The sequence below is a fragment of the Triturus cristatus genome, chromosome 4_2 (genome assembly GCF_964204655.1).
Source record: "Triturus cristatus chromosome 4_2, aTriCri1.1, whole genome shotgun sequence".
In the NCBI taxonomy this organism is placed as follows: domain Eukaryota; kingdom Metazoa; phylum Chordata; class Amphibia; order Caudata; family Salamandridae; genus Triturus; species Triturus cristatus.
Genome location: NC_140586.1, coordinates 707,154,451 through 707,178,948, shown reverse-complemented (window position 1 = coordinate 707,178,948; position 24,498 = coordinate 707,154,451). Strand labels below are relative to the sequence as shown.

The window sequence follows — 24,498 nt, the reverse complement described above, 5'->3', positions numbered from 1 at the left end:
CACTCTATGAGCTTGCCCAAACATATCTCATACCTTCACTTCCGCAGTGATTAGCTTCTCTCCTAAAACGTATAGCTGTAGCAGTTGTTAGTAGATAGATGCAATATGATATTGTTATATTTGCACTTGTGTTTCTTTTCTTTGCAGTTTGCAGTAGAAATGGACTAGTTGGTAAGTATAATATACATACATATTTCTAGATACATTAAAGAAATGAATTTGACTGATACTACTGCCTTTTCTTGCTGTTAGCAATTGAGTTTCAGATGAAAGTCTTTATTATGTATTGCTGTCTATATCATAGAAATTAGCATGGTTAGTACTTGGAATCTTTAGAAATAATACTCTTCAAAGAAAGTCTTTTGTGAAAAATTTGCGCTGTGGGAAATTATCTGCTGCTCCTCAAGCAAATTAGTTCTTTACCTGAACTGTTAACTTCACAGGAAGGAAGACTCCATGACACCAACTAAATGAAAACTGAAAGCGCTGAAGACTGAATGACTCTGCCGCTAGGAAATTTTACTGTAACTTGGCTACGCACAGTTGACGTAAATTCCGACAGCTAGGAAGGCTTTACTGCAAATTCCTGCGCACTGGAAAAGCTGGAGCACAAGTATTCACCTGCTGACATATGTTGCGCAAGAAAACGGAAGCTTAATTGCTTGCTGGGACTTGCTTCAAAGTGAGTGAAGGTTCTCACACTCACTCTACTCACAAGATCCCAACCATAGCAGGTAAATGATGAACAGCTCAAAGAAATGGAGAACTCTAGAACCTACAGTGACGCTGCACTGAACTGCAGGAAGGTGTCAGGCGGAGATACGCTGGAAGGCAAACTCCCCTGACTAAAACTCCAAAACGGCGAATGAGCGAGGAAGAAACGCTCCGTTCGCCTCAAAACTTCAGTTCAAGGGCGCCACGCGATTAGTGCACGAGCGCGAACACCTGGCTCCATCTCCCTGCCTCTAAGCACTAGACCCACAACCCTCTTGCTGAAACTCCCACCACGGCCGTCATTTTAGGTGCACAACTCCACCAGAAAAACTTTTAAGAAGAGAATCGGCGAAGCCGATTCCAAGGTTAAACCAGAAACTTCTTGCGCCTAAATCCGAGCAGTGTGCTGAAAGGATTCCTAAATCGGCCAGCCTTGACAATTAGAGGCATACATGCTAGCTTTCAGGCCCAGATTACCTGCAGAGAAAGCCTTCTTCAGACCTGAGTCGACCTTTTTATCAGAGGTATCAGAAGAGTCACAGTCCTCCGGATTAATTGAATTCCTGCCAATTAGGTGGATAACATGGCATCCACTTTAATGTTATAAGGAAGAAAGTTCACACCCTCAAGCAGATAAAACGTTTGTAGGAATCAAGGAACCACCATTTTATCCAAATCATTCCATTCCCCCATAACCATAATCTTAATGGATCCATGGAAGGGCATAGCTATTGCGCGTGGTTTGTCATACTGGGGAAAAAGAACCTCTCCACCATCATCCACACTAAACAGAGGGAAACCTACATTTTCCCGAACATGTGACAAAATGTCCCACATCTCCTCTCTCCTAAGGTATTTTCTGGATGAAGTAGAGGGCTTATCAGAATCTGACTCTAAAGATTCCATCTCCTTCCTCACAAAACTGAAACTGCAATTGCGCTTAGGGAAGCCAAAGCCCTTGAAATTGCAGCTTCAATAATGTCCTTCGCCTCTAATTGTAACATGAGAGGCGGTAACTGAATCCACTCTCCCAGGACCAGACCTGTGAGATGGGATAGGACCTTCCGCATCTGAGGAGGAGGAATAAAAGACGTTTCCTCCTTAGCAGCCTTCTTCCCTCACATCTTCCCAGATTGAAGAGCATACCAAAACTGAAAAGAAGCAACCATCCAACTTCCATGAAATACCAACATAGAGAATAAGAGACATCCAATAGAATTCCCCCAAAAATGCTCACATTTTACTGGCTCATTTCAAGCACTGCAAAATAATCAAACCTGTCTCCCACCAGGACCTTACCATCTTTACCACACCATGCACAGGACAACCCCGCTCTCCCTTCCCGCATAGCAGCCAGTGTGATCCACAAAAAAGGTTGACCTGGAAAACTTTGCCCATGCCGCAAAGGACCAGCCCGTCACTGTCGGCACGTTCTCTGCTGAGCCGCTTGCCAAGCCCCATAGTAAACATCTGGCTCAGCGCTGCTCCAAATCACCTCCAAAAGCGCAGAAAACATAGGAAAAATCCCTGAAGTAAAATTGTCCACTCCAAATTCAAAAGATAACTGCACTCTGTTGGTCAATGCAGCCACACCAATGTCGACAGCTCTACAATGAGATACAAAAAAGACAGGAGGTATGACAGGGTTAGGGGCTTTTACTGGGTGGTTCTTCTTGGGGTTGGTGTCTTGGGGAGGCAGGGAGGCCTCAACCGTTATGAATTAAAGCATGGGAGGGATCTAAGACTAGTATCCATAACTTACAAAAAAACTCAAAGGTGCAAAAACTCACCCAGTACTCAGTTCTAATGTTATTTACCTCAGTGTGTTTTGTACTTTTATTATCCTGTTAATTAGAGAAACCAACCAGAAGGACATTTAGACTTGGGACCTTCTTAAGAAGGCGGACACTGGACCTGGATGAGTGTCACTGGACATTAGGACGGACACTGGTAGAGGGTGACTTTGACAGGACAGAGACCAGTCATGGCCCCGAAAACCATTCAAGGAGATTTGAAAGAGAGGCAAAGGACACTGGATACATCGAGCTTGCATTTATAATTTATTAGGAAAATAAAAAACAAGTTTTAAAAAGCATTTGAGTCTATAAAAACTTGAAATATGTGAAAAGTATAAAATACACTGAAGTTCGTTAAAGCGTGTGTGTGTGTGTGTGTGTGTGTGCGTGTGTGTGGGTGTGTGTGTGTGTGTACGTGTGTGCCTGCACACAGGCACATGTACAAATGTAAGTGTCGCACATAATGTACCTAGTAATGTACAATAAATTAGTGTATGCCATCAAGGGTCAGGTAGAGTAACTGAGGCACAGGCTGACCGTCAGCTCATTCAACACACTCTTTGTTATAATGTACTCTGACCCCGTTGACACTTGAAGGCACCCTTTGCAACCTTTGCATCTCATTTTTCCACCTCCCCATTGCAACCTTTGTATCTCATCTTTCCACCTCCTCGTTGCAGACTTTGCATCTCAGCTTTCCACCTCCCCCCCTGCAGCCCTTGCATCTCATCTTTCCAGGTGCAGCCCAGAGTCCATATTCCTTTAGAATCCACGTCCTCATATCAGGCTTCACGAGGTCAACAGGTGATCTGAGGTGAACAGACCCCTGATGCTGTCTACCTGTCAAGGGCTCTACAGCAAAACAAGTCCAACAATAGCAATCAGCATAAGGATGCCGGCGAGTATGCAAATGCTGATGAAGACCACATCGCTGGTGTCCTGACCCTTCCATTCGGAGCCATCCATGGCAGCCGCGTCCTGCGAGGCAGTTGCCAAGTTCTCTCCATACTGGTCTAGCTTGAACGGTTCAAATCCTGATAGGATGTTGACCGAAGCTTCCTTCTTCTTAGGTTCACACTGCAGTTCATACTCATGAATGTCCTCCTGGCCATCTGAAGAGAAGTCGATGTAGAGAATGCTCACGATCATGGTAGTGTTGTTCCTTTTCTAGAAAACAGAGAAGAATGCCAGTCAGGAAAAAATATATATGAGCTCCTTGTTATCTCCCTAGGAGGAGTGGGTTGTTTCCCTAAAATGGTAGAGTAAGCAAACATGGCATTGATTCGCTGCATGATATCACAGGAAATGACACCACAGCACCTTAAACCCAATGATAGGACATTCTGTCTCCTTTATTGAAAACCTGAGAGGATACCACATTAAGCACATTAAGGCGATTGGTAACAGTCACAGATAGCTACTGATACTGAAACAAAATAACTATCTGCTTTGGAGCTGATTTGTAGGAGAGGGGTTCCACAACCACTACCAGAAATGTGTGCGTGTGTGTGTTTGTGTGTGTGTTTGGGTGTGTGTGGGTGGGTGTGGGTGTGGGTGTGTGTGTGTGTGTGTGCGTGGGTGTGTGCGTGTGGGTGTGTGTGTGTATGCGTGTGTGGGTGAGTGTGTGTGTGTTTGTGTCTGCGTGTGTGTGTGTGTGTGGTTGTGCGCGAGCCCTCCACATTGCTCTAACACCCTACCTGATGGTAGTGGAAGGATGATGCTGCTGCAGTTGCTGTTGAGGTGGGTGCTCATTTTAGGTTCTCCAATGTGCCACGATTTTCATTGGCACCTACACTATGCAAGACCGTCAGGTAAGCATGGAGGTCTTTTGCTGAGAAATCTGATTGCAGACTTTCCTGACGTCTGGTAGGAAACCCCAGCATGCCAGGACTTCTTGTCATGTGGGTAATAAGAGGGTAGCTCTACTTTGTCATGCAGGCAAGGTAGAATTGCGTTTAGTGATGGCTTCTGACAATATGGCTCTCACCTTAGCAGTGGAAGTCACCTTGGGGGGAAACACCCGCTCCTGAGGCGGCCATTTTTAAATACAGTGAACCTTCCTACTCCACAGTGGTGTTAGATGGTCAGTAAGTGATGAACTAATCTCATTAAATCATGAAATTTCCAAACCGGACGGTATATATGAAAGGATATTAGGAGTAGGGAAGTTAGCCACATTTTAGACTGACTCCCCCATCCAAAATGGCCGGACTGTGTCAGGCTAAAATCAGCCCTTCAGAATGCCTTAACACCAGCCCCACATTCAACCAATAAACTTTACACCTTTACAGAGTTGAATGGGAGCAGGTCTTTACCCCCAGGAATAAGATTTTTTTAAAATATTGGGCACAATAATTCAATTAACAGCAGAACATTCAAAGCATATTGACTAAGAAGCAGTACTTCACTGCATTGAAGTATGATAAAATACCCAGGAGCATTATTTATCTGTAGCAGCAAATAACACATGTATATGTAAGACAATTGTGTGCTGCTACCACAAGGCTTCTTTCAAGGGTGTACGTACTGAATTCCTATCAGCATGCATAGAGGCCAATTCCAAGTCCGCTGGTGAGCCCAATTGTGGCCGAAAAAAGGATAAAAAATGTGATGGTATTTCGGGGTACATATCCACCCTTAAAACGATGAGAAAATGCACAGAAAATGGACCAGAATGTGAGAAAATGTGTAAAACAGTGCAGTGACATCCCCTTTCCCTTGTTCCTCGCCATTATAGATGTTAAAACTTGGAATGGTCCAATAAAGATGTGTTAATACTGCACCTTGTTAGCAGGTTGCGGTGTTTAACCCCATAATCTTAAAAGTAGCCGATCCTCCTCTGTCCCTCCAGAGGTGTTTACTACATACTGTGCAGTTCATTTATGAGCCCTTGCGACACTTTTGTGCTGCCGGTGCGTCACTTTTTGTGATGCAATGGCGGCATAAAAAATGCGCCATGTTGCGCCCTAATTACAAAGTGGAACATCTAGGCAGATGCGTCACTTTGTAAACCCCTGGGCTACATTATACCTGCATCAGGTATAATGTATGCAGGGTGGGCGTTCCCCCACATCCAAGCCTCGTAGGAGTGGTGCACTGAAATCTATAAGATTTCAGTGCGCCACTTCCAGGACCCCATTGCGTCAAATCCTTACGCCTGCCTTATAGCAGGCATAAGGGTGACGCAGTGCTATATTCATAGCCCTCCCCCTGCATGACTAGAGTTGCTTTTCTCCAGAAATACGTCAGTTTTGTGCCGATAGATACATCAGTAATACTGACGTATCTGTCATTCCTTGTGACATGATGTGGCATACAGTTAATATGACGCATCCATCATGTCGTCTGGAGGGAGTACTGAGAAGTGACACATCGCTGTTTTCACGCAGCGATGCGTCCCTTCTCATAAATAAGGCCCTGTGTATCCAGCCCAGCCCTACCTGCCCCCTTGTTAAATCTGCTGGTTTCCTGACAAACACATTCGCCAGGCATGTATGCCTCTGTCACCTTTTCTACAGGTGAAAGCAGCGGGTGCTCGCCTTGCTGAGTGCCAGTGTTCCCCTCCTTTTCTCTACCCCCTTTTCAAATAGACAAATAGTGAAAAGTAAGCTATTGTTTACTATTGGTATAATAAAAAAATTGCCGCCTTCACTGTGGGCGAAGGTCAAGGTGCAGCTTGTGGTAAATAGAGGTGCCCGTGCCAGCTAGCAAATAGATTTTGCAGAGTTGGTGAAGTCACAGTCCTGGCTTCAAGAGCCTCCCACGCCCAGGTGCCAGCCCGTTTGCGAGGTGCTGCAGCACCGCCTGTAGAGGTAATCCTGTGCACTTTGAACTTCAACCCTGTGGTGCCCGGTGCTACTCATGAAACAAGCTATCACCTCTCTTTCACCCATCTTCTCACAGAACAGGGTGGGGGTAGGGTTAGGAGCCTCAAAGAACCCAATGGTCAAATGTCTGCATGCATGCAGATGAGAGTGAGCGAGAGCATCTGTATGTGTGTTTGAGTGAAAGTGGGTGAGAGTGTGTGACTGAGAGTGAGTGAGAATAAATGAGTGACTGACAGTGAGAGTAGCTGTGAGTGAGTTAGAGCAAGTTAAAATAAGTGAGACTTAGTAGAATGAAAGCGTGAGAGGGAGAGTGTGAGAGAAAGTGAATGAGTGAGCATGAATGTGAGCTAGTGAGAGTGCAAGTGAGGGAGAGGGAGAGGAAGAGTCAGTGAGTGCCAATAAATGTGAGTGTGTGTGTGAGAGTCAGTGTGAGGATGTGAGTGAATATAAGTGAGCATGAATGGGTGAGAGTGTGTGAGTTGGTTAAGCTTTAGAGTCTGCTGCTGTCCTGGACATCTAGAGGTAGTTCTTGGCTTACAGATGCAGCTATGTCAAAATGCTGATTCTAGCATATGGAGTTAATCCTTGGAGTAATAGTGCTTATTGCAAAATGCTGGCGTTGGCATATTACAGGTAATTGTTGGCACAAGGGCATCAATGGTAATATACCTGTGGCGGCATACTGGAGGTATTCTTTGGTCAAGGGGCACCCTTGCTAAAATGCAGGCGCTGGCATATTGGAAGTAATTCTTAATATAAGTGGCATCAATTGCAGTATTCTATCACTGGCATATTTGAGTCAATTCTGGGCATAAGGGGCATCCATGGCAAACTGGAGGTAAAACTTGGCATTAGTGATGACAACCATGGTACGTGCAGGGAAGAGACAACCACAACAAAATTCTGACTCTGGCATGCTAGAGGTAATTTTGTACATATGGGTCACCCACAGTAAGTGGATGGCATCAGTGGCAAAATGCCCACATGGGTATATTGTCTCTAAATCTTGGCTAAAGAGGGCATGCATGGCACATGAGGAGCACCCATGACAAAATACTGGCTCTGGCAGAATCGAGGTAATTATTGACATATGGGGCACCCACTGCACATTTAAAAAAAATATTTAACTCCTGGGAAGCATCAGTCGTCATTTGCTTAGCACACCACGAAAGTACATGAACATTTAATGAGTGTCCTTTCAGAAACGTTGGCTGTTGAGCACATTAATGTGAGAACTGTGTTTTAAACACACACAATTTCACCCCAATTTTTTTTAAAGGACTCAGGGGTGTACAAAATGAACCCTCCTAGAAGAATTTGCTTGCTCGCTCAAAATCAGGGCCAGTATTATGGCCCTTAAAAGATAACTAGCCATCTCTATATGAAGGAGCCAGGGTCTACCTGGGACATAAATTAGATCCCAGCACCAAAGTAAAAGTGGACCACATCTGCAAATCAGGGCAGTTTTCAACTTGTACTGCTAGGTAAGGGACACTGCATGCATTTGTGCCTGCTGCAGGCAATGTCTGTGGTATTATCAGTGAAACTAACCGAAACCAGGCCCACAAACAGCTAAAAATTGGCTCACTTCCTGACCTGTCAGACCAGCCCATCTGGAAGGTGCACAAAATCAACCTTCCTGGCTGTGAGCAATTGCAGTGTCAAATGCGTTACAGTGCTATCTCAGGTCCTCGGTTGGAACACTACTCTTGTAAGAACTTTTGGTAGAGATTACACAACCCACAATTATTTACATTAGACATACTTTTTTTTTTTTTTAAGTTTGAAAAACCTTTATTGAAAAATTAGTACGGCACATCAGTGTGATAAGAAACACCAGAGCATATTACACATCAGGACATTTGTATAGAACACCTTCCCGTACCAGAATAAACATGTAGTAAACTTCCCCCCCCCCCACTAATGTCCATGCAGTCTCGGTAGTCTCATGTTGAAGCCCAATATCGGTCGGCACAGTCTATTGGCATCTGACGTATACCACCTTTTATCACAGAATATGCGTAGGTCAAAACAACATTAAATACTCAAGGCTCCCAGGCACAAGAACTCCCCCCTCCCAGTGTCCAAGAACACCCATCGCGTACAACCTAAATAATGGGCAACATACTCAGTCCGTAATCTCAGTACAGCTGTCCTGGCAGTGAAAAGAATCACCTCTCAGGGTGCCCCTCCTGTAAGGTCAAGGATCTGGAGTCAGATTCCGCCTCACGAGTTGACTCTGAACTACCCTCCCCGTCCACCTCGTCATTCCTCGCCGCCTGCTCTATCAGGTATAAGGTTAATGGACCCCAAATATCCTTCGGGCGCGACTTAGTGGGCAGGAGGTCGGCATACTCGTGCATGTGCTCTTGCCAGGTGGTCATCGAGTGAATCCAATCGTTAAACTTGGGGGCCCGACCACTCCCCCATCGACATGCAACTTGCCGTTTTGCCAATAGCGGTCCCATTGCAAGAACATTTTTATATTTTGTATTAACCGCTTGAATCAGGCCCAGGAAGCCTAGTAGTGGGCATGGCTGCACCCGGGTCCCTATCATGCCCGATAAACCATTGAACGTCTGCACCCAGAATTCCACCACCAAAGGGCATCCCCATGCCAGGTGGAAAAAATCCGCCCCTCCCGTCTGCAGCGCACACATAGATGATTATCTCTAAGGCGAAGTCTATAAAGCTTGGCTGGGGAATAATACAATCGGTGTAAGAACTTAAAATGAATAAGACGCAGTCTACTGTTACTGGTAATGGCTACAGTCTGCGTGCAGCTAAGTTCCCACTGGTCATCTGTCAGCGGGGAATCCAAATCTCTATCCCATTCACTTCAGGCCCGTACAGGGTGGGTGGGCACTGCCTTCTGAGTATGCTGATATAATAGAGATATAGCGTGTTGGGGGGGTTCTTTCTGCAAAAAAGCATGCAAAGGAGCTAGTGTAACTGGCTCTGTGGGGAAATCTGGGGCCACTGCCTTAATACTCTGTCGGAGTCTGGTATATAAAAACGTGTCCATAACTGTTGGTGTGTGTGCTCCAAAGAATTGCTCCTTTAAACGGAACTGCCCCGCAATATACAGGTCACCCCATGTGGAGTATTGGAGGCCATCGAGCATCTTGCGACATATTCCTTCACACGTTACTCATATCAGGGGGTTGCGCGACAAAGACATCTTGGGGGAATATAACATAGGGTTCCCTAGCTTGCGGGCTATCCGGTGCCAGGCCAGTATAGTACAATCCACAGTTGATGGATCACAAGCCCTCTCCTTCACTTCAGTGAACAGATAACCGGACGGCGGGATCGGAGCCATATACGCATCTTCAACCGCCAAATGCGGCATAAAGGGCGGTGGATGGAACCAATAGGTGGCAAAATGAGCCTGTGCACAATAGTAATAAAATTCAAAATATGGAACTTCAAACCCCCCTTGGTGGTATGGCAGCATGAGCGTGTTAAGGTTAAGGCATGCTTGCTTCCTGCCCCATATGAGCCTCGTGATTTGGGTTCTGTGTGTACTAAAGAAAAAACTCCCTGGATGATATGGAATATTGACAAAGAGATATAAGAGCTTCAGCAACAACACCATCTTGATTAAGGATATCCTACCCGCAATGGACAGGGGGAGGCGTAGCCATTTGGTGACATTATCAGTTATTTTATCAATGGTCGTGCCATAGTTTGTTCTCATCAACGCTTCCTTATCCCTAGTAATGCGGACACCCAGGTATTTCAAGTCATCAGCTTCCCACATTAGGGGGTAGTCCAGCTGGTATGACGGGGTATTCTCTGTTAAGGGAAACACAGCGGACTTTGACCAATTGATTTGTACTCCAGATATAACACCTAATTTAGTTATCTCCCGTAGTATGGGATTCAAATTGGTTTGGGGCTTCTTAACATATAATGTCATGTCATCCGCGTATAGCCAGATAAGCAGTTGTCTAGAGGGATGAATCAATGCCTTATCATTGTGGTGCTGGTGCAGCTTCGCTGCCAATGGTCCGATTGCAAGAGCAAATAAAATAGGGGACAAAGGGCACCCCTGTTGCGTGCCCCTGGAAACAACAAAGGGGGGAGATTTGGCCCCATTTAAAAGCACCGACGCCACTGGCTGACTATAGAGCAATCGTATCCAGTTGAGGAAAGTAAAAGGCATCCCCATACGCTCCAATACACCAAGCACGTAATCCCACTCCAGGGAGTCAAACGCCTTGGTGGCGTCAAGGAAGACCGCCACGGCCGGACAGTTAGGGTCAATATCTTGTAACACTGCAGCTAGGGTTCTGAGGTTATGCGACGTGGCTCGATTAGGGATGAAGCCCGCCTGATCAGGTAGCACCAGCCGGTGCATCAGCAGGCCCAACCGAATCGCCAGAACCTTAGCCAGTATTTTAGTATCAGAATTTAATAGCGATAGGGGTCGGTACGAATCGCAGGACAGCGGGGACTTCACGGGCTTCAAGAGTGAGGTTATCAACGCTTCGCGCATGGTTCCTGGTAATCTACCCTCCTCTAACATAGAATACCTCTTTCAAAATAGGGGCTAAAATCGAAGCGTAAGTTTTGTAAAATTCTATGGGCAGCCCATCGGACCCAGGAGCCCGACCAGATTTCATCAGCATAATAGCCTCTGTAATTTCATCTATTTCCAATTCCAGGCTTAAAAACTTCTGCTGATTATACCCCAACCAAGCCAGAGCAGTATCCTCAAAATATTCAGGCAGGTTAAGCGGGGTGCCCCTCTGGGAAGAGTATAGGGTTCTGTAAAAGTCGCTAAAAGTGTTCAGTTGGTCAATGAGATTTCTGTGCGTAGCACCCTGTGTGTCTTGAATCTCCGTTACATAGTTAGAGAATCTAGGGGGCCTAATCGCTGCTGCCAGCGCCTTCCCCGGTCGGTCGCCCTCCCCGTATTTCCTTGCCATGTGCGGTTTCCCCCGAAATTTACATTCCCTGTCCGCTATTTCGCCAGATTCTGTCAGCTTGCTGCGTAGGGTTGCCCTAAGTGCGTGCCCGTCAGTACTGACGTTCACATCCTGCTCCAACCTTTTGAGCTCTGCCTCCAACCTAGAGAGGTCCCTGCGCAGCGTCTTGAGGACTCCCCCCCCCTCGACAAGCACCATCCTCGAACCGTCACTTTAAACGCTTCCCAGACGGTAGTTATACTAGACACAGACTTGATGTTGCGTTAAAAAAAATCTCGGATATCTTGCTCCAGTTCCATTTTAAACACCATATCATGCAAGTGCGGCAGGTTAAGATGCCAACTAGTGTATGGGGAGTGCTGCAAGGGAGCATAAAGCTCCACCACCACTGGGGAGTGGTCCGAATACGTACGGGCCAGGTGAGTTGCATCACGCAGCCTGTGCGTCATGCCAGTCGATATGAGCATGTAATCTAGTCTGGCCCAGGATGAGTGTACCGCTGAGTAGTGTGTACCCTCCTGCAGCTCAGGATGCATGTGCCTCCAAGAGTCAAGTAGACGATTATCGGTTACTATATCTCGCAGTGTTCTGTGAGTGAGTGTGGAGTGTGCAGGCGCACCCCTAGATCTGTCCAGCCGCGGTTGCAATACCATATTAAAATCTCCCCCCCATATGACATAGGTGGTGCCTATCTCTTGGATTTTATTCCACAGCCGAATAAGAACTTGAGGGTCATCAGTGTTGGGTCCATAATAATTAACGAACGTCACATCATAGGAATGGAGCCTTCCCCAGGCCAGACAAAACCTGCCGCCAGGATCCGCGTCCATCCCACCAGGTACAAGCGGCATCCCCTTTTGAATAAAATAGCAACCCCACAAGAGTAATTAGAGTAGCATGCAAAGCAGCGGTGTGAAGCTCACCTTGAGGCAAATAAAGCTTCAGTACCAGGGCTGAGGTGCGTTTCCTGTAACGTAGCCACAGAGATATGGTGTCTATCTAGATACCCCAGTATCTGCCTCTTCTTCCTGGGTTTCTTCAGGCCTCGCACATTCCATGATGCTATCTTAAACCCATTTATTTCACGTACGGTGTTTGTTGTTGTGATTGCTATAAAAGGCTGTGCTCAACCCTGCATCGAGAACTATTGAAAGTTGAACAAACCCTAAACCGGCAACCGTGCACCACCCACCCGCCACCCACACCGGCTTCCCTAACATGCCGGGCATATTAACCCTCCCCGCCCCACCAACCATCCGTATCCCACATTTGTTGTCCCTCGCTTCCATAGTAATGGGGGTATACCCTCATGGGGGAACGCCAGGGGCTCACGACCCGCCCTCTCCCTCCTTACTTTCACCCACTCACTGCTTCACTTATAAGCGGGCAGCTACCTTGGGACAGAGGGGAGATGCCAAGCAGGACAGTTTGCCTGTTGCATAATAGTCCATCACCAATTACGAACCAGTCAGCAGAGCCAAGATATTGCGAAGAGCCATAGGAGAATCAGCATCCATTACAGGTCTTAGTCGGGGTCTGACAGTAGAGAGTGGGATCTGGAGCGACTCCGTGCCTCCGACGTCTTGGACGCCACCCGCCGCTGCTGTCTAAGGTAATCCTCCGCCTGCTGCGGATTCTGGAAAAAGTGCTGCTTACTCTGATGCGTGATCCGCAACCTCGCCGGATATAGCATAGCATAAGGGATGCCCTGCGCCTGGAGCTTTTTTTTGACTGCAGAGAACTTACGTCTGGCCTCCTGAACCGATGGTGTGAAATCTCGGTAGAATGCCAAGGTAGTGTTCTCATATTGAACCGGTTTCTTTTCACGGGCCAGGCGCAGGACCGTATCCCGGTCCCGATAGTTCAAAAATCAGGCTACCACCGGTCGTGGCGGCGCTCGCGGGGGCGGGCGAGCGCCCAGCGATCTGTGCGCTCTTTCCACTGTAAGGTGCATTGAAAAGGAGTTTCTGCCAAATAGGTCCACAACCAACCTTTCAATGAAGTCTTCCATGCGACCCACATTGGTGGATTCTGCCAGGCCAAGGATGCAGACATTATTTCTTCGGGAGCGAGCCTCCAAATCCTCGTTTTTGTCGGCTATTATCTTGAGCAACTTGTCCATTTGTGATAATTGCCCCTTACTCGTGGCAGCGCCATCCTCCAGGTCCGAAACCCTAGTCTCAGCTTCCTTGAGACGCTGCTCATGCTGGTCCAGGTTGTTGACCACAGCCTCCATGTGCATGCTCATTGTATCAATTTTAGTGCCTATAGTCATGAGGCTTTGCTTCATGCCCAGCAGAAGGGCCTTCCAGTCATCATCCGGCGCCTCCGAGGCATCCGAGTCGCATGCTCCTGCGATGACGACTTGGGTGCCTTACGCGTTTCGAACAGGAGTTTAGTTTGCTTGGCATCCGTACGTCCCATCTTGTAGCGCTGGAATCAGTGCAGTGGCCCCAAGCCGAGCCCCCAGCGATGCCGCTCATGCCCACGGCCTCTGCAAGTCAGGGATGACAACTGTCCCCCTTAGAGCAATACAGCCAGTACCCTCCAATCTGCGCATAAATACCAGCCTTCTGGCGCCAAGCTGAATTAATGTCTAGCACGCCGGCCTCGCGGACAGCCTTGGTAGCAGTGAAGCGATGTCCATCTAATATATCGACAAAAAGCCGCTCCAAAGTTTCATTGGTACCATAACCAAGCTGGGGCTCCTAATATCCAAAGGCGCTGCCAGGGAGCCCAGAGCTCCACAAAGGTCCCAGGGGGGTATGTAACATCGCAGCTCCCCATTTCAACTATGTTTATACGTCCTTCCCCAGAAGCGCAGATCCACCGCAGCACATACAGCACAAAATGGTCGCCAGGTGCAGGCTGTCCTTCAACTATAATGGCAGGTAGCTAATCAGTACTGGTTGGGGGGCTGCAGGCCCAGCACCCCACAGGCAGCCGACCGGGGACCCCATACTGCTCACCTCAACCCCGTCCAGACCTCCGGGGAGCGCGTCTCCACTGCAGGCTGTGGCAGGTCAGGCAGTTAAAATGGAGGCTGCCCCTTTCCGTGCGCGCGCATGCAGCACAATGGTGGCACCGACTTCAGGCTCTTCTGATATGGGTGATCACATGAGGCCAGCAAGTGTGTCCTACAAACCTTCTCGGGCCGCCACGAGTTATTTCTCTCTGCCGCTGCGATAAATGCGCACCGCGGGACCGCCGCTCCGCAGCAGCGCATATCTCCGGTCCCGGGGCTCCGGCTCGCAGGTCCACACGTGCGTCAGATGTAAGGAGTCAGCGCCAGTGTCTTTGCGCGGCTCCGTACCCGCCTCTGCTTCACCACTCCGGTAAGCTGCCAGGCAAGGAGGGAGGCGTCCTCCATCAGCGCGCTTCTTTCTGAACAGCAATGGTCGCACCGCAGCGGCCTCGGGCTCTCCCAACTCGAGCGCAGGCAGTCGGGCTTCACACAGAAGCAGGAATCGCCACCCACAGCAACAGCAGCGGCGCGTCAGGCAACTTCTGCAGGCAAGGCTCATGAATTTAGTATCGCCGGCTTCAGCATCTCCTCAGCTGGCTCGCGGTGGTTTCGAATATACGTTTCTCGGCGTCAGGATGTGCTTAATGGATATTTTCCTGCCCGACTAGGCTAGAGCCTCACAGGCGTGCGGCCATCTTGGTCATGCGCCACCTAGCGCCCCCTACATTAGACATACTTGACTATTATTGTGGAGTACCTTAAGCCCATCACGTGAGGTGTGGAAGATAATCATTTCCTGAAATTGGACGTTCCCAGGTGCTGTAGAGACTGTTATGTTCTCTTGAGTGTCTGACCCTCCTCTCTGGAAGGAGAAGGTTCTTTCTAGTTATAAAGATGCCCAGCAAGGACAGATGCAGGGTAAGGCCAGACAGCATGCCTTCAGTCTCCTTCACTCCTTATTCGTGTCATTAAAACCTTCTCTGGTAGGACTCTATACAGAGAGCAAGTGGATGCTTCGCTCTCTTGGGCGTTTCTCTTGAGATGACCAACCAAGTGGAGGAAAGGAGAAATCCACGTTCGGGCACAGTGTCTAAGAACCTTTCCATTGCAGGTCATACAATGAAACCAGCTTATGTCTGTAGTCATTCCCATCTGACGCTGATGATCCGTGAGAGTTTTGTGATTAAGATCCTGATCCTGGTAGACGGGTGGTGCCCATTTGGGCCCACAATCAGTCGTGTATTTGAACATACTTTATGGCTGTCTCGTGATGAGTTCTGGGTCTGAAGTATCACCTCTCTGATCTGCTCCCTTCAGAGTGGGCCTTGTGGCTCCTCGGTCAGACTCTAGTGGGGTACCTATTAATTTCCCGTGCTGCACTGAGTGTGCCTATTCACAGCTGTTCGTGCATAGATACTGCATATCCTTGCTGCAATGAAGAAACCCTAAGCAACTGCAGGTGCAAATGATGACACCTCAAAACATTCTGATTTATTTTTATTTCTTTGTCGTCTTAGAGCTGGTAGACAAAGCATGTTATAATTAGCATTTTGCTATGTTTTATTTTCATAGAGTTTGCTATCTGCCATATTAACAAAGAATTATTCTATACTAACTTGTTGCAATGGCTATGATATTGATCAGTAAATTGTTTTGATATAGTTGATCCTCCCAGCTAGAGTGCATCTTCCTACTGATGGTGCTTATATCACTGAGAGGAATGCTGAGCACCTACCAAATACAGCTGACTTTACTATAGGTGAAGCTTGATATGCCAAGAAATCATGCATGGCGTCCATATGAAGCTACTACTTCCTAATTCAGAGATTAACCACCCGTGGTGACAGCTAACACCAACATAGGCACCCTTGCACCATGGTGCAAGTGTGCCTCTGTTGCAGGCAGGATTGTTTTAGTGCAGGAAGGGGCACCTTCCTGCACAAAAAAAATCCTATGAAGCATTTTCCTCTTCCTATATGGGCTGCAGAACGCAGCACACATAGAAAGAGGAAAAAACAGGAAAAACAAACATATTTCTCCTCGTTACACCTAAACTCGGGAGGCGTACGGATTTGACACTTTCCCAGGTTTACATCACTTTGTAACGCAGGTTGGCTTTGCGTGGCTTCATACATTTTTTTGGAAGCCTGCATCACGCATTTTCCACTTTATGTGGTGCAAAAGTGATGCAGGGCTCTCACAAATAAGTCCCTGAAAATCTAAGGGAAGGGCACTGTTGGGAAGTGAAACTCTGTCTGTATGTCTTGAAAAGGTGGAGTAGCAATGGGCAAAGCCGCAGACATGGCAGCTGGAGGAAAACATCTCCCAGTAAGGCAACAGTTGAAACTACTGGTGCGACAGAGAGGAGCTTGACTCTTTTAAGCTCTCCAAACCTCCCAGTGCCCTCTCCCCGATAGGGGAAGCAGGAGAGCAGTTGTGGGTGGAGACGCCTGACTGGGCACCTCTTGATCCAGCCCATGTGCTCGCCTGCTTCCTATTCACAGTGCCATAGAAGTTTCAATAGAGGCTAAGGCTTTGGTGAGGAGAGAGCATGCTCTTGTGACATTGAGTATGGAATTGTACCTGCAGCTAACTATCAAACGCAAAAGTTTTGGGTGTCCTTTGATTTTGAGCTTTTGTATATTGGATTTCTCACAGAGGTCTGGCACCAGTGGGTGAAAAGTAAAACTTTTATTCAGATAAATACGCACGTAATAAACAGACTAACCAGACAGCTAGCCCACACAGCAGCAACTAGCAGACAATGGCATTTTCACCCAGTACAAATGAAATTATAGAACACAGAACCCACATTAGAACATGGAATCCCTACCAATACCCAGCATCACAACACAACCCTACATATCACGTCCCTCAACACCCAAACATACAGAAAACTATACACAAAATGGAACAATTAGAATTTGTGACATATCATAATCCCTATGACAAAAAGAAACCATTTTTCTTCTTGTGCCCCCATTCGATGTTCCCATGCTGTCATTGTCCATACTTTGCTCTTTCTTACCCATTGTTTCCAATACATATTCAAATGATTCACAGAAAAATAGTCTTTGTTCCATATTCTTCTGTCCTTCCACCACTGTCCCTCATCTCCTCGACTTGAAGAGGAGACGAGAAACAGGACAGACTTTTTTGGACTTGGAAAGGTTTTTTGATACTGACTCAATCACTGCATTTTACTCCAAGTCTTTGTTTTCCTATCTGATCACATATCCTCTTTTCTTGCACAGCAGTTCTTACGAAAACCACATCACAAAACCTTGGCAAGTCAATGTCTTTCCTGCTTATACACTGTTCATCCTTGGACTTGCAACCGTACCACTTCATTAGGGAGGTGGATATTCTTATGCTAGCATGAGGAGTTGAGCTCATTGACCACAAAAACTTCCTTAATGTGGATTTCCAATTAACTCTATTGACTAAAGCCAATTGCAGTTTATAACACGGTTCACCCTCTCAAGAAAACCATTACTGCCTGGGTGATAGAGTGATGTTTAGACATGTTGGTTCCCATGGACTGCAAGAATGTTTTAATCTGAAATGGAATTGTGTTCTATTATCTGTTACAAGGGTACCTGGATAATCTTCCCTTACAAAAACATCACACGTGAACTCAATGACAGTCTTGGTACACACATTCTCTACAAATTTTATTTCAGGTCATTTAATCATGTCATCAATCATAACCAATGCATTCTTCGGAACTTCTCCCAACACCCCAATTAGGCCTGAAATGTGCAGAGCAACGTTGCTCCAACTGGTTATGTGCTTACACCTTTTTAACTGGAGATGCAATGGTAGCTTGTGCTTTTTCGCTCACAATGCCAGAACAACACTCATATACACACTCAGTGTCACCATCCACTTCGGGCGACCAAAAATCCATTCTAATCCTATATTTCATTGTCCTTATTATATGCCCTTCCTGAGCCAAAGATAATACTGTTGTACGAATCCCATCTGGAACCACTAACAATGCACCATGTCTAATCAATCCTTGATCATATGATTACTCATTTGAGATGCATCCAAATGGTACCAGGTCAGAGGACAACTCCTTGATCGGTGGCCACCCCTCAAAAATATTTCTTAACCTCCCCCAACACTTTGTGCTTTTCCATACAGTAGGTATACTTGCAATTTGACTAATAATGCACACCACTCCAATCCTGCCATCATATTCTATGGGACCTATATCATCCTATATATGCAACCTGGACAAGCATTCCGCTGTGACATTTTTTCTAATCTGTAACACACTCAGGTTTATATGAAAACTCTTCGTATTGCCACTTTGCAATACATGGTGTAGCATTTCCTCCACTCTGGGTAGAAAAGTGATCAATCATAGGTTTGTGGTCCATATGCAGAATGAAGTTTATGCCCCAAAGATTTTCTAGTACATTATGCTCACCACAAACCTAGAGCTTCGCTCTGGATGGTAAAATAAACAGATTCAACACCTAACAAAACTCTAGAAACAAAATCCATTACTTATTCCTTACCACATGCCGACTTTTGCAATAGGACCTCACCCTGCCTATGTTTACTGGTGTTCATCAGCATCATGTTCACACTAACTCAATTAGTATTAAATGGTTTAATTCCCTAAAAATGCAATGATGCAGGCAGTGAGACTAGAGCTGAATCTCGAATCCTGGACTGTGATTGCTAGACTGTGGGCTCTCTCTTTGCCCAGGGCCTTAATTATGATCTTACCGGGGATAAACTATCAATAATGAAATTGCAGTAAATAATGTGATCCAAAAATAAATTCCCTTTAAAATTACTGTCAACAGTAAGGGAAATTAGTATGGTATTTGGTGTAACTGATTCTGATGATCAAATGACGAGGAACCAGCTAAAGGGAGTACCTCTGGAAAAAAGTTACATTTTACTCTCTTATCAGTGACAAACGGTGTCTTACTTCAAAAATGTCTGTTAGTCTATCTTAGAATACCTTAGGGTGGTCATGTCTTTTTCCTACCTGGACCAATTACCGGACAAGCGATTAAGAAATGCCATTTTACAGTTCCAGATTGGGATAGACCCAGGATGGAGGACACCCGGTCTATAAGGTTGGTGCCACTCAACAAAAGCTGTTGTCCCTGCAATTTGAAAATTAAATATACAGTGATACACCTCTTGTCAGATTGCCAATTATTTTTGGATGAAAGGAAAAAAAAAACACACCCTTACTTTCTGAGGAATGGTCTAAGGTCACGCTCCGAAGCGTTTGGCAACCTTGCTGGGCATGATAAAATTAAACTGTGCCATTGCTATTTCAAAATATATTTTGCTTATTCAAAAAAGAGAATTGTAAATTATACAGGTAAAACTTTATAGTTTTAATTCCAATATTTAAATGATGTTTTGTAATGTGTTTAAGCAATTTATTTATGATTGGAGAATTACTAGTTTTAATTAATTGTGCTCTTTATGTAATAATGGTATCTATATTTTGAAGTGTAAAATGATAATAGAAAGAAAGTTCTAAAAGTATAATGAAGATGTTTGAATGATGTTATGTAATGTGCTTCTTTTTAACTAATTTGTCACCATAAATGAAGTATTCTTTTTAGGAGACGATCTGCATGAATTTTATTTATAGTTGTATAGCCATGAATTTTGTGAGAATATTTTGTAAGACGTTTTTTATGGAAATAATTAAAATAATAATATTAGTTATTCTTCATGGTGAAAAAGTGGTTTAGTGGCTAAATTACAGAATTTGAAATTAAAAGACCTGAGTTTGGAAAGAAAAATAGTTTCAGCGGTTGAGCAGAAACAATATCTGATTTAATCAACCAAAATGCCTTCACACATCCCCGACATACGATTAATTTTTCTTCAGCAATTTGCATAAAGATGGATGTGAGATTAGGGGACAAACTTGAAGTAGTACTTCGCCAAAACCAAGAAAGACCATAACTGATCCCTACCCACTAGAGCAGGAGCTTCCTCAATGGCCTTCAATATTCTGAATTGAGGCTTAATCCCTTCCTTTGACACATTATGCTCTAAATAATCATGCCCATCCAGTACAAAATTGCACTTATCCTTTCCGAGAGTTAAGCCACTACTTTCACGAATCTTCATGGATTTGTTCAATGTGCCTTCATGTTAAGCCAAATATTTTCCATAAACTCGGATTTCATCCTGAAAACACACCATCCAAAGAGCATGCATTTATAATGATAAGCACCTTCTAGGGTACTAAAGGAATTGAGATGTCTAGATACTTGATGTAATTCCACCTGATGATAGTCAGCAGACATACTCAAATACACAAACACTTTGAAACCCTCAAGGGTGCACAACATGCCATTGATATTAGGGAGAGGCTGGTGGTAAAACAATTCATTGTGATTTAAATTCTTGAGGTTGACAAATAGCCGCAGTGATTTATCTGCTTTCCAGACCAATACAACATGACCCAACCATTCAGAACTTTCAGTCAGATCTATTATCCCCTACACACACAATTTACGCAGCTTACAGATCAGTTCTTGTCTCAAACTCAGGGGGCTTTGCGCGGTTTATGCACCATAGACACTGTCCTTTTTTTTAGAAGAATTTTGTTTTGAATAACTGTAAGTTTTCTCAACTCATCACAAATCAGTCTTGCGAAACAAAAACAGATTGTGAACACACTTGACATTGTTTATTATTCTCAACCACAGTGAAAACATGTGCCACATCCGCTCATTGCACTTTTCTTGCTCTCATTGTGCACTTGACTTGAACTGACATTACATTTGCCTTGCAACTTGAGTACATTCGCAATTAGAATCACCCCTACTACTGACATCTCTCTCATGTAAGATTCTGAATTCTCTATTCCCTTTGCTATAGTTAAAGCAGCTTTTCAATCAAGATTCTCTGTAGACAGCAATGTTTCCTGGATCTTCTTATTAGTTTTTCTAATAAGATGATCGCTGATAATTTCATCTTTAAGGTCCCAGTAATTACAGTTGGATCCAAAGTATGTAATGTGGCCACAAAATTGTCTATGGTCTCTCCTGGCTGTTGTGCCTTTAGGTGTAATTATTTCCTTTGTAGAACAACGTGTCTGACAGGGTTGAACTTTTTATCCAAAGGTAATGTCTTTAATGTAGAGGTGCTCATTCAGACTAAATAGTGCAGTAACAATGCTTTTTTCTTTTTCGCTTTGCATATATCCTCATCAGTTTCACATATATTGCTTCAAATGCCTCACACCATTGTTTCCAGCTAAGAAACGATGTGCCAGGAATTGGCAAAAAAGGAAGTGGTGGAGTTTCTCCTTTCATAGAAAAGCACTCTGTAATTGGGAAGTGACAGCCTGATTCACAAATGTATACTTACTCGTTTGTGTAGGTTTACACTTTTTCAGAATTCACAAAACTGCATTTTAATAGTAAGTTTACAAGTGCGAAGACTCCTCAGTCATTCGTAAACTTACTATAAAAATGCAGTTTTGTGAATACTGAAATATATGCAAACTTACAGAAATGTGTAAGTTTACCGTTGTGAGTCAGGCACTAACTGTGTACGGATAGACATATGAACAAGAGAAAAATAAATCTAAATATTATTTTCTTTTTCTAACATGAACGTTGTATGAATAATATCATAAGAAATTATGCAAATCTGCACCTGTGCACAAAAGCACATCAGCTAGTGAATGGACTTATACATTTTCTTCAACAGTTGATTACGCTGTACCTATCAACGAACATAATAAAAAAAATCCCAGCACAATTGCTTGAATATGTAAAATGCCATAGACTCCACTTGAGTCCAACACTAGTTGGCTTTGCAGTCACAAAAAGCAGCACATCTCAGTTAGAATCTGCTAAGAAAATGTGGACTCCATTGCTGGCCAGTGATGCGCGTTCGCAGGTCTTCACATGTAAGTTGAATATCTGCCCTCATGTTTTGTTAGAAGGATTACATGCATAGAGGACGCCTCTTTAATCATCTTGAAAGCCTGGAGTTACTGTTTACATACAGGGCTTTAATGTCTTCAAGCACGCGCCTGCCGGGCAGCCTGCGTTATCACTCCAGTGGATGTAATGCGGCCTTATGTGTGCCGCATGCGGGAACTCAAGTAAGCACAATAGGGACCTTCAACATGTCTTACTCTGTTCTTATCTGGGCACAGAAATGGAGGTTGTGTCTCAGCCTTTTCCCCCCACAGTCTTTGAAACTCAATGCAATGGTCCTTAGCAAATCTTTATAGAATTACTCCACACAAGAAGAACATGGACCACTGACTGGTGATGACAGTCATCTTATCACCATTGAAAAGAGACCTGATGGTGAAGTAAAACTGTTTATTAAGATAAGTACTGAAGTAATGTCCAGTGGGAGGACAGTCCCAGGCTCATGAAGAATCTGTAAAACACTGTTAGTCCATATGGATCTATACTGTGATTTGCACCTAAGGCGATGATGTCCGTGTGCATAAATATGAACATTGTGTAGTTATTACACTTCACTCTGGTCTGCATTACCAACTCTCTTTGTGTGAAACCCAATGGACTTGGAATGTGGACAGTTTGAATTATGGTCTAAATGTCTTTGTTGATTGGCAGACTTTAGCCATATGCAAGTAAAAACATAGGAGGGCTATCACATCTACCTCAACAACCATTTATGCGTTCCTCATTCTTCACACACTTTCTTCTGCAACAACATCTGCTCATTTGTATTCTCCGAAAGGTTATATGGTTTCTACGATGTGCATTGTAAGCAACACACAACCAGATTTGTTTTCAGTTGTTTGTTCAATCTAGTTCTTTGCATTGTATGATTACTGCTATATTCTGTATTTCCTGTAAATATCAATCTATACTTATCTGTAATTCAGCATGATTTATGTTCCGGTATTTATACTCAGAAATGTATAGGGTGTCTAGCGGCCAGATTTACTAACCTTTCATGTAAAGCAGTGTAGCAAGGCAACTTGTCGCACTTCTGATTTCTCATAGCGCTGCCACACTTCAGGCAGCCTAGCGCCAATGCAGGCACCCTTCCTGCACAAAAACTATCTCTCGAGGTATTTTTCTCTTTCTATGTGTGCTGCATGCAGCACACATAAAAAGATGAAATAAAGAGGAGAAAAAAAGATTTTTCTCCTCGTCACGCCATCTTCTGGGAGGTGTAGCGATTTCAGGCAATCTCAGGGTTACACACATTTGTAAATCTGGGATTGCGTGAAGTGCATGGGTGGATGCATGGGGACGCCCATGTTCCACCCATGGAGTGCCTCCCAGAAAGATTTTGTTTTCCAAAGCTGCACAGGGCGTTTTGCATCATGGATACCCCACAAAAGTGGTGTAACCGTGACATAAAATGTTAGTAAATCTGGCCCCTAATCTTTTAATGTATCTGTCTTTACCATCTTAAGATGGCCACGCCGATGGTTTCTGATCGTTAGATAATTATTCTAATATTTCCCATGGCAGGTTTTGATTGTATTAAAATCATTTCATTAATTTCTTAAAGAATGAGTTAGAGAAGTTATATTTTGAACACATCATTAGAAGATTGCCTGTCCCTCTGTGACCCCTTTCGAATCTTTATGAAATAACTCACTTGTTGATCAAGTTTTACTTCCAATATGGCCGCATAATACTGTCTAGTTGTTTAGACCCAGGCACACCTTCAAAATGGCTTCTGTTTAGCAGCACTCTGTTCAGTTTTTGCTGATATTCACGAGCAGCACTACAGAACCGCATTGAACTTTGAATGACTAAACCATTCTCTTTTTATAATTGGTAAGCAATATAGTCACCAGTTTTTCCACAACATTTCTATATGTGAGTCTACATACCACTTGCCATAGTCCTTTGTTGTGTTAGTAAAACCATTTCTGTCTTTCACCTCTGCTAATTTGAAATAAGCAAAACTTGTGACTCTGATGGCCAAGTAGCTGCATTAATGTTTTTTTCTCTATCTCTAGTTAGTTCTGTATTCCTAAAATACAGGCAGATATATTTTAATGTTATGTGAATATCGTAATTTAGTAAAAACACAAATCATGCCCCGGAAAACTGGCCACTCCTTGGCTGCAAAAGAGAACTAGTTTCTTTCTGATGTCCATTATCTAAATGCATTGAAATTAGATTCAGATCTATTTAATTGGACTAAAGAATCTATTAACAGTGAAAAATACCTTATCTCAACTTCTAGTAGATTTGCTACATGTTGGTTTTCCACTAAGTGTTCAACATATCAACTTAATGAAATTA

The 24,498-nt window shown here is 44.5% G+C and overlaps 1 protein-coding gene across 1 annotated transcript in view; it reads right to left on the bottom strand.

Annotated features, from left to right (window-relative positions):
- Positions 1-2,913: 2,913 nt before the first annotated feature.
- CDCP2 (CUB domain containing protein 2) overlaps positions 2,914-24,498 on the bottom strand; it is a 275,201-nt gene continuing 253,616 nt past the window's right edge. Inside the window, exon 6 of the mRNA XM_085600150.1 lies at positions 2,914-3,677. Within this exon, the coding sequence (XP_085456276.1) occupies positions 3,363-3,677 (315 nt within the window). The 3' untranslated portion in view covers positions 2,914-3,362. The remainder of the gene's footprint in view (positions 3,678-24,498) is intronic.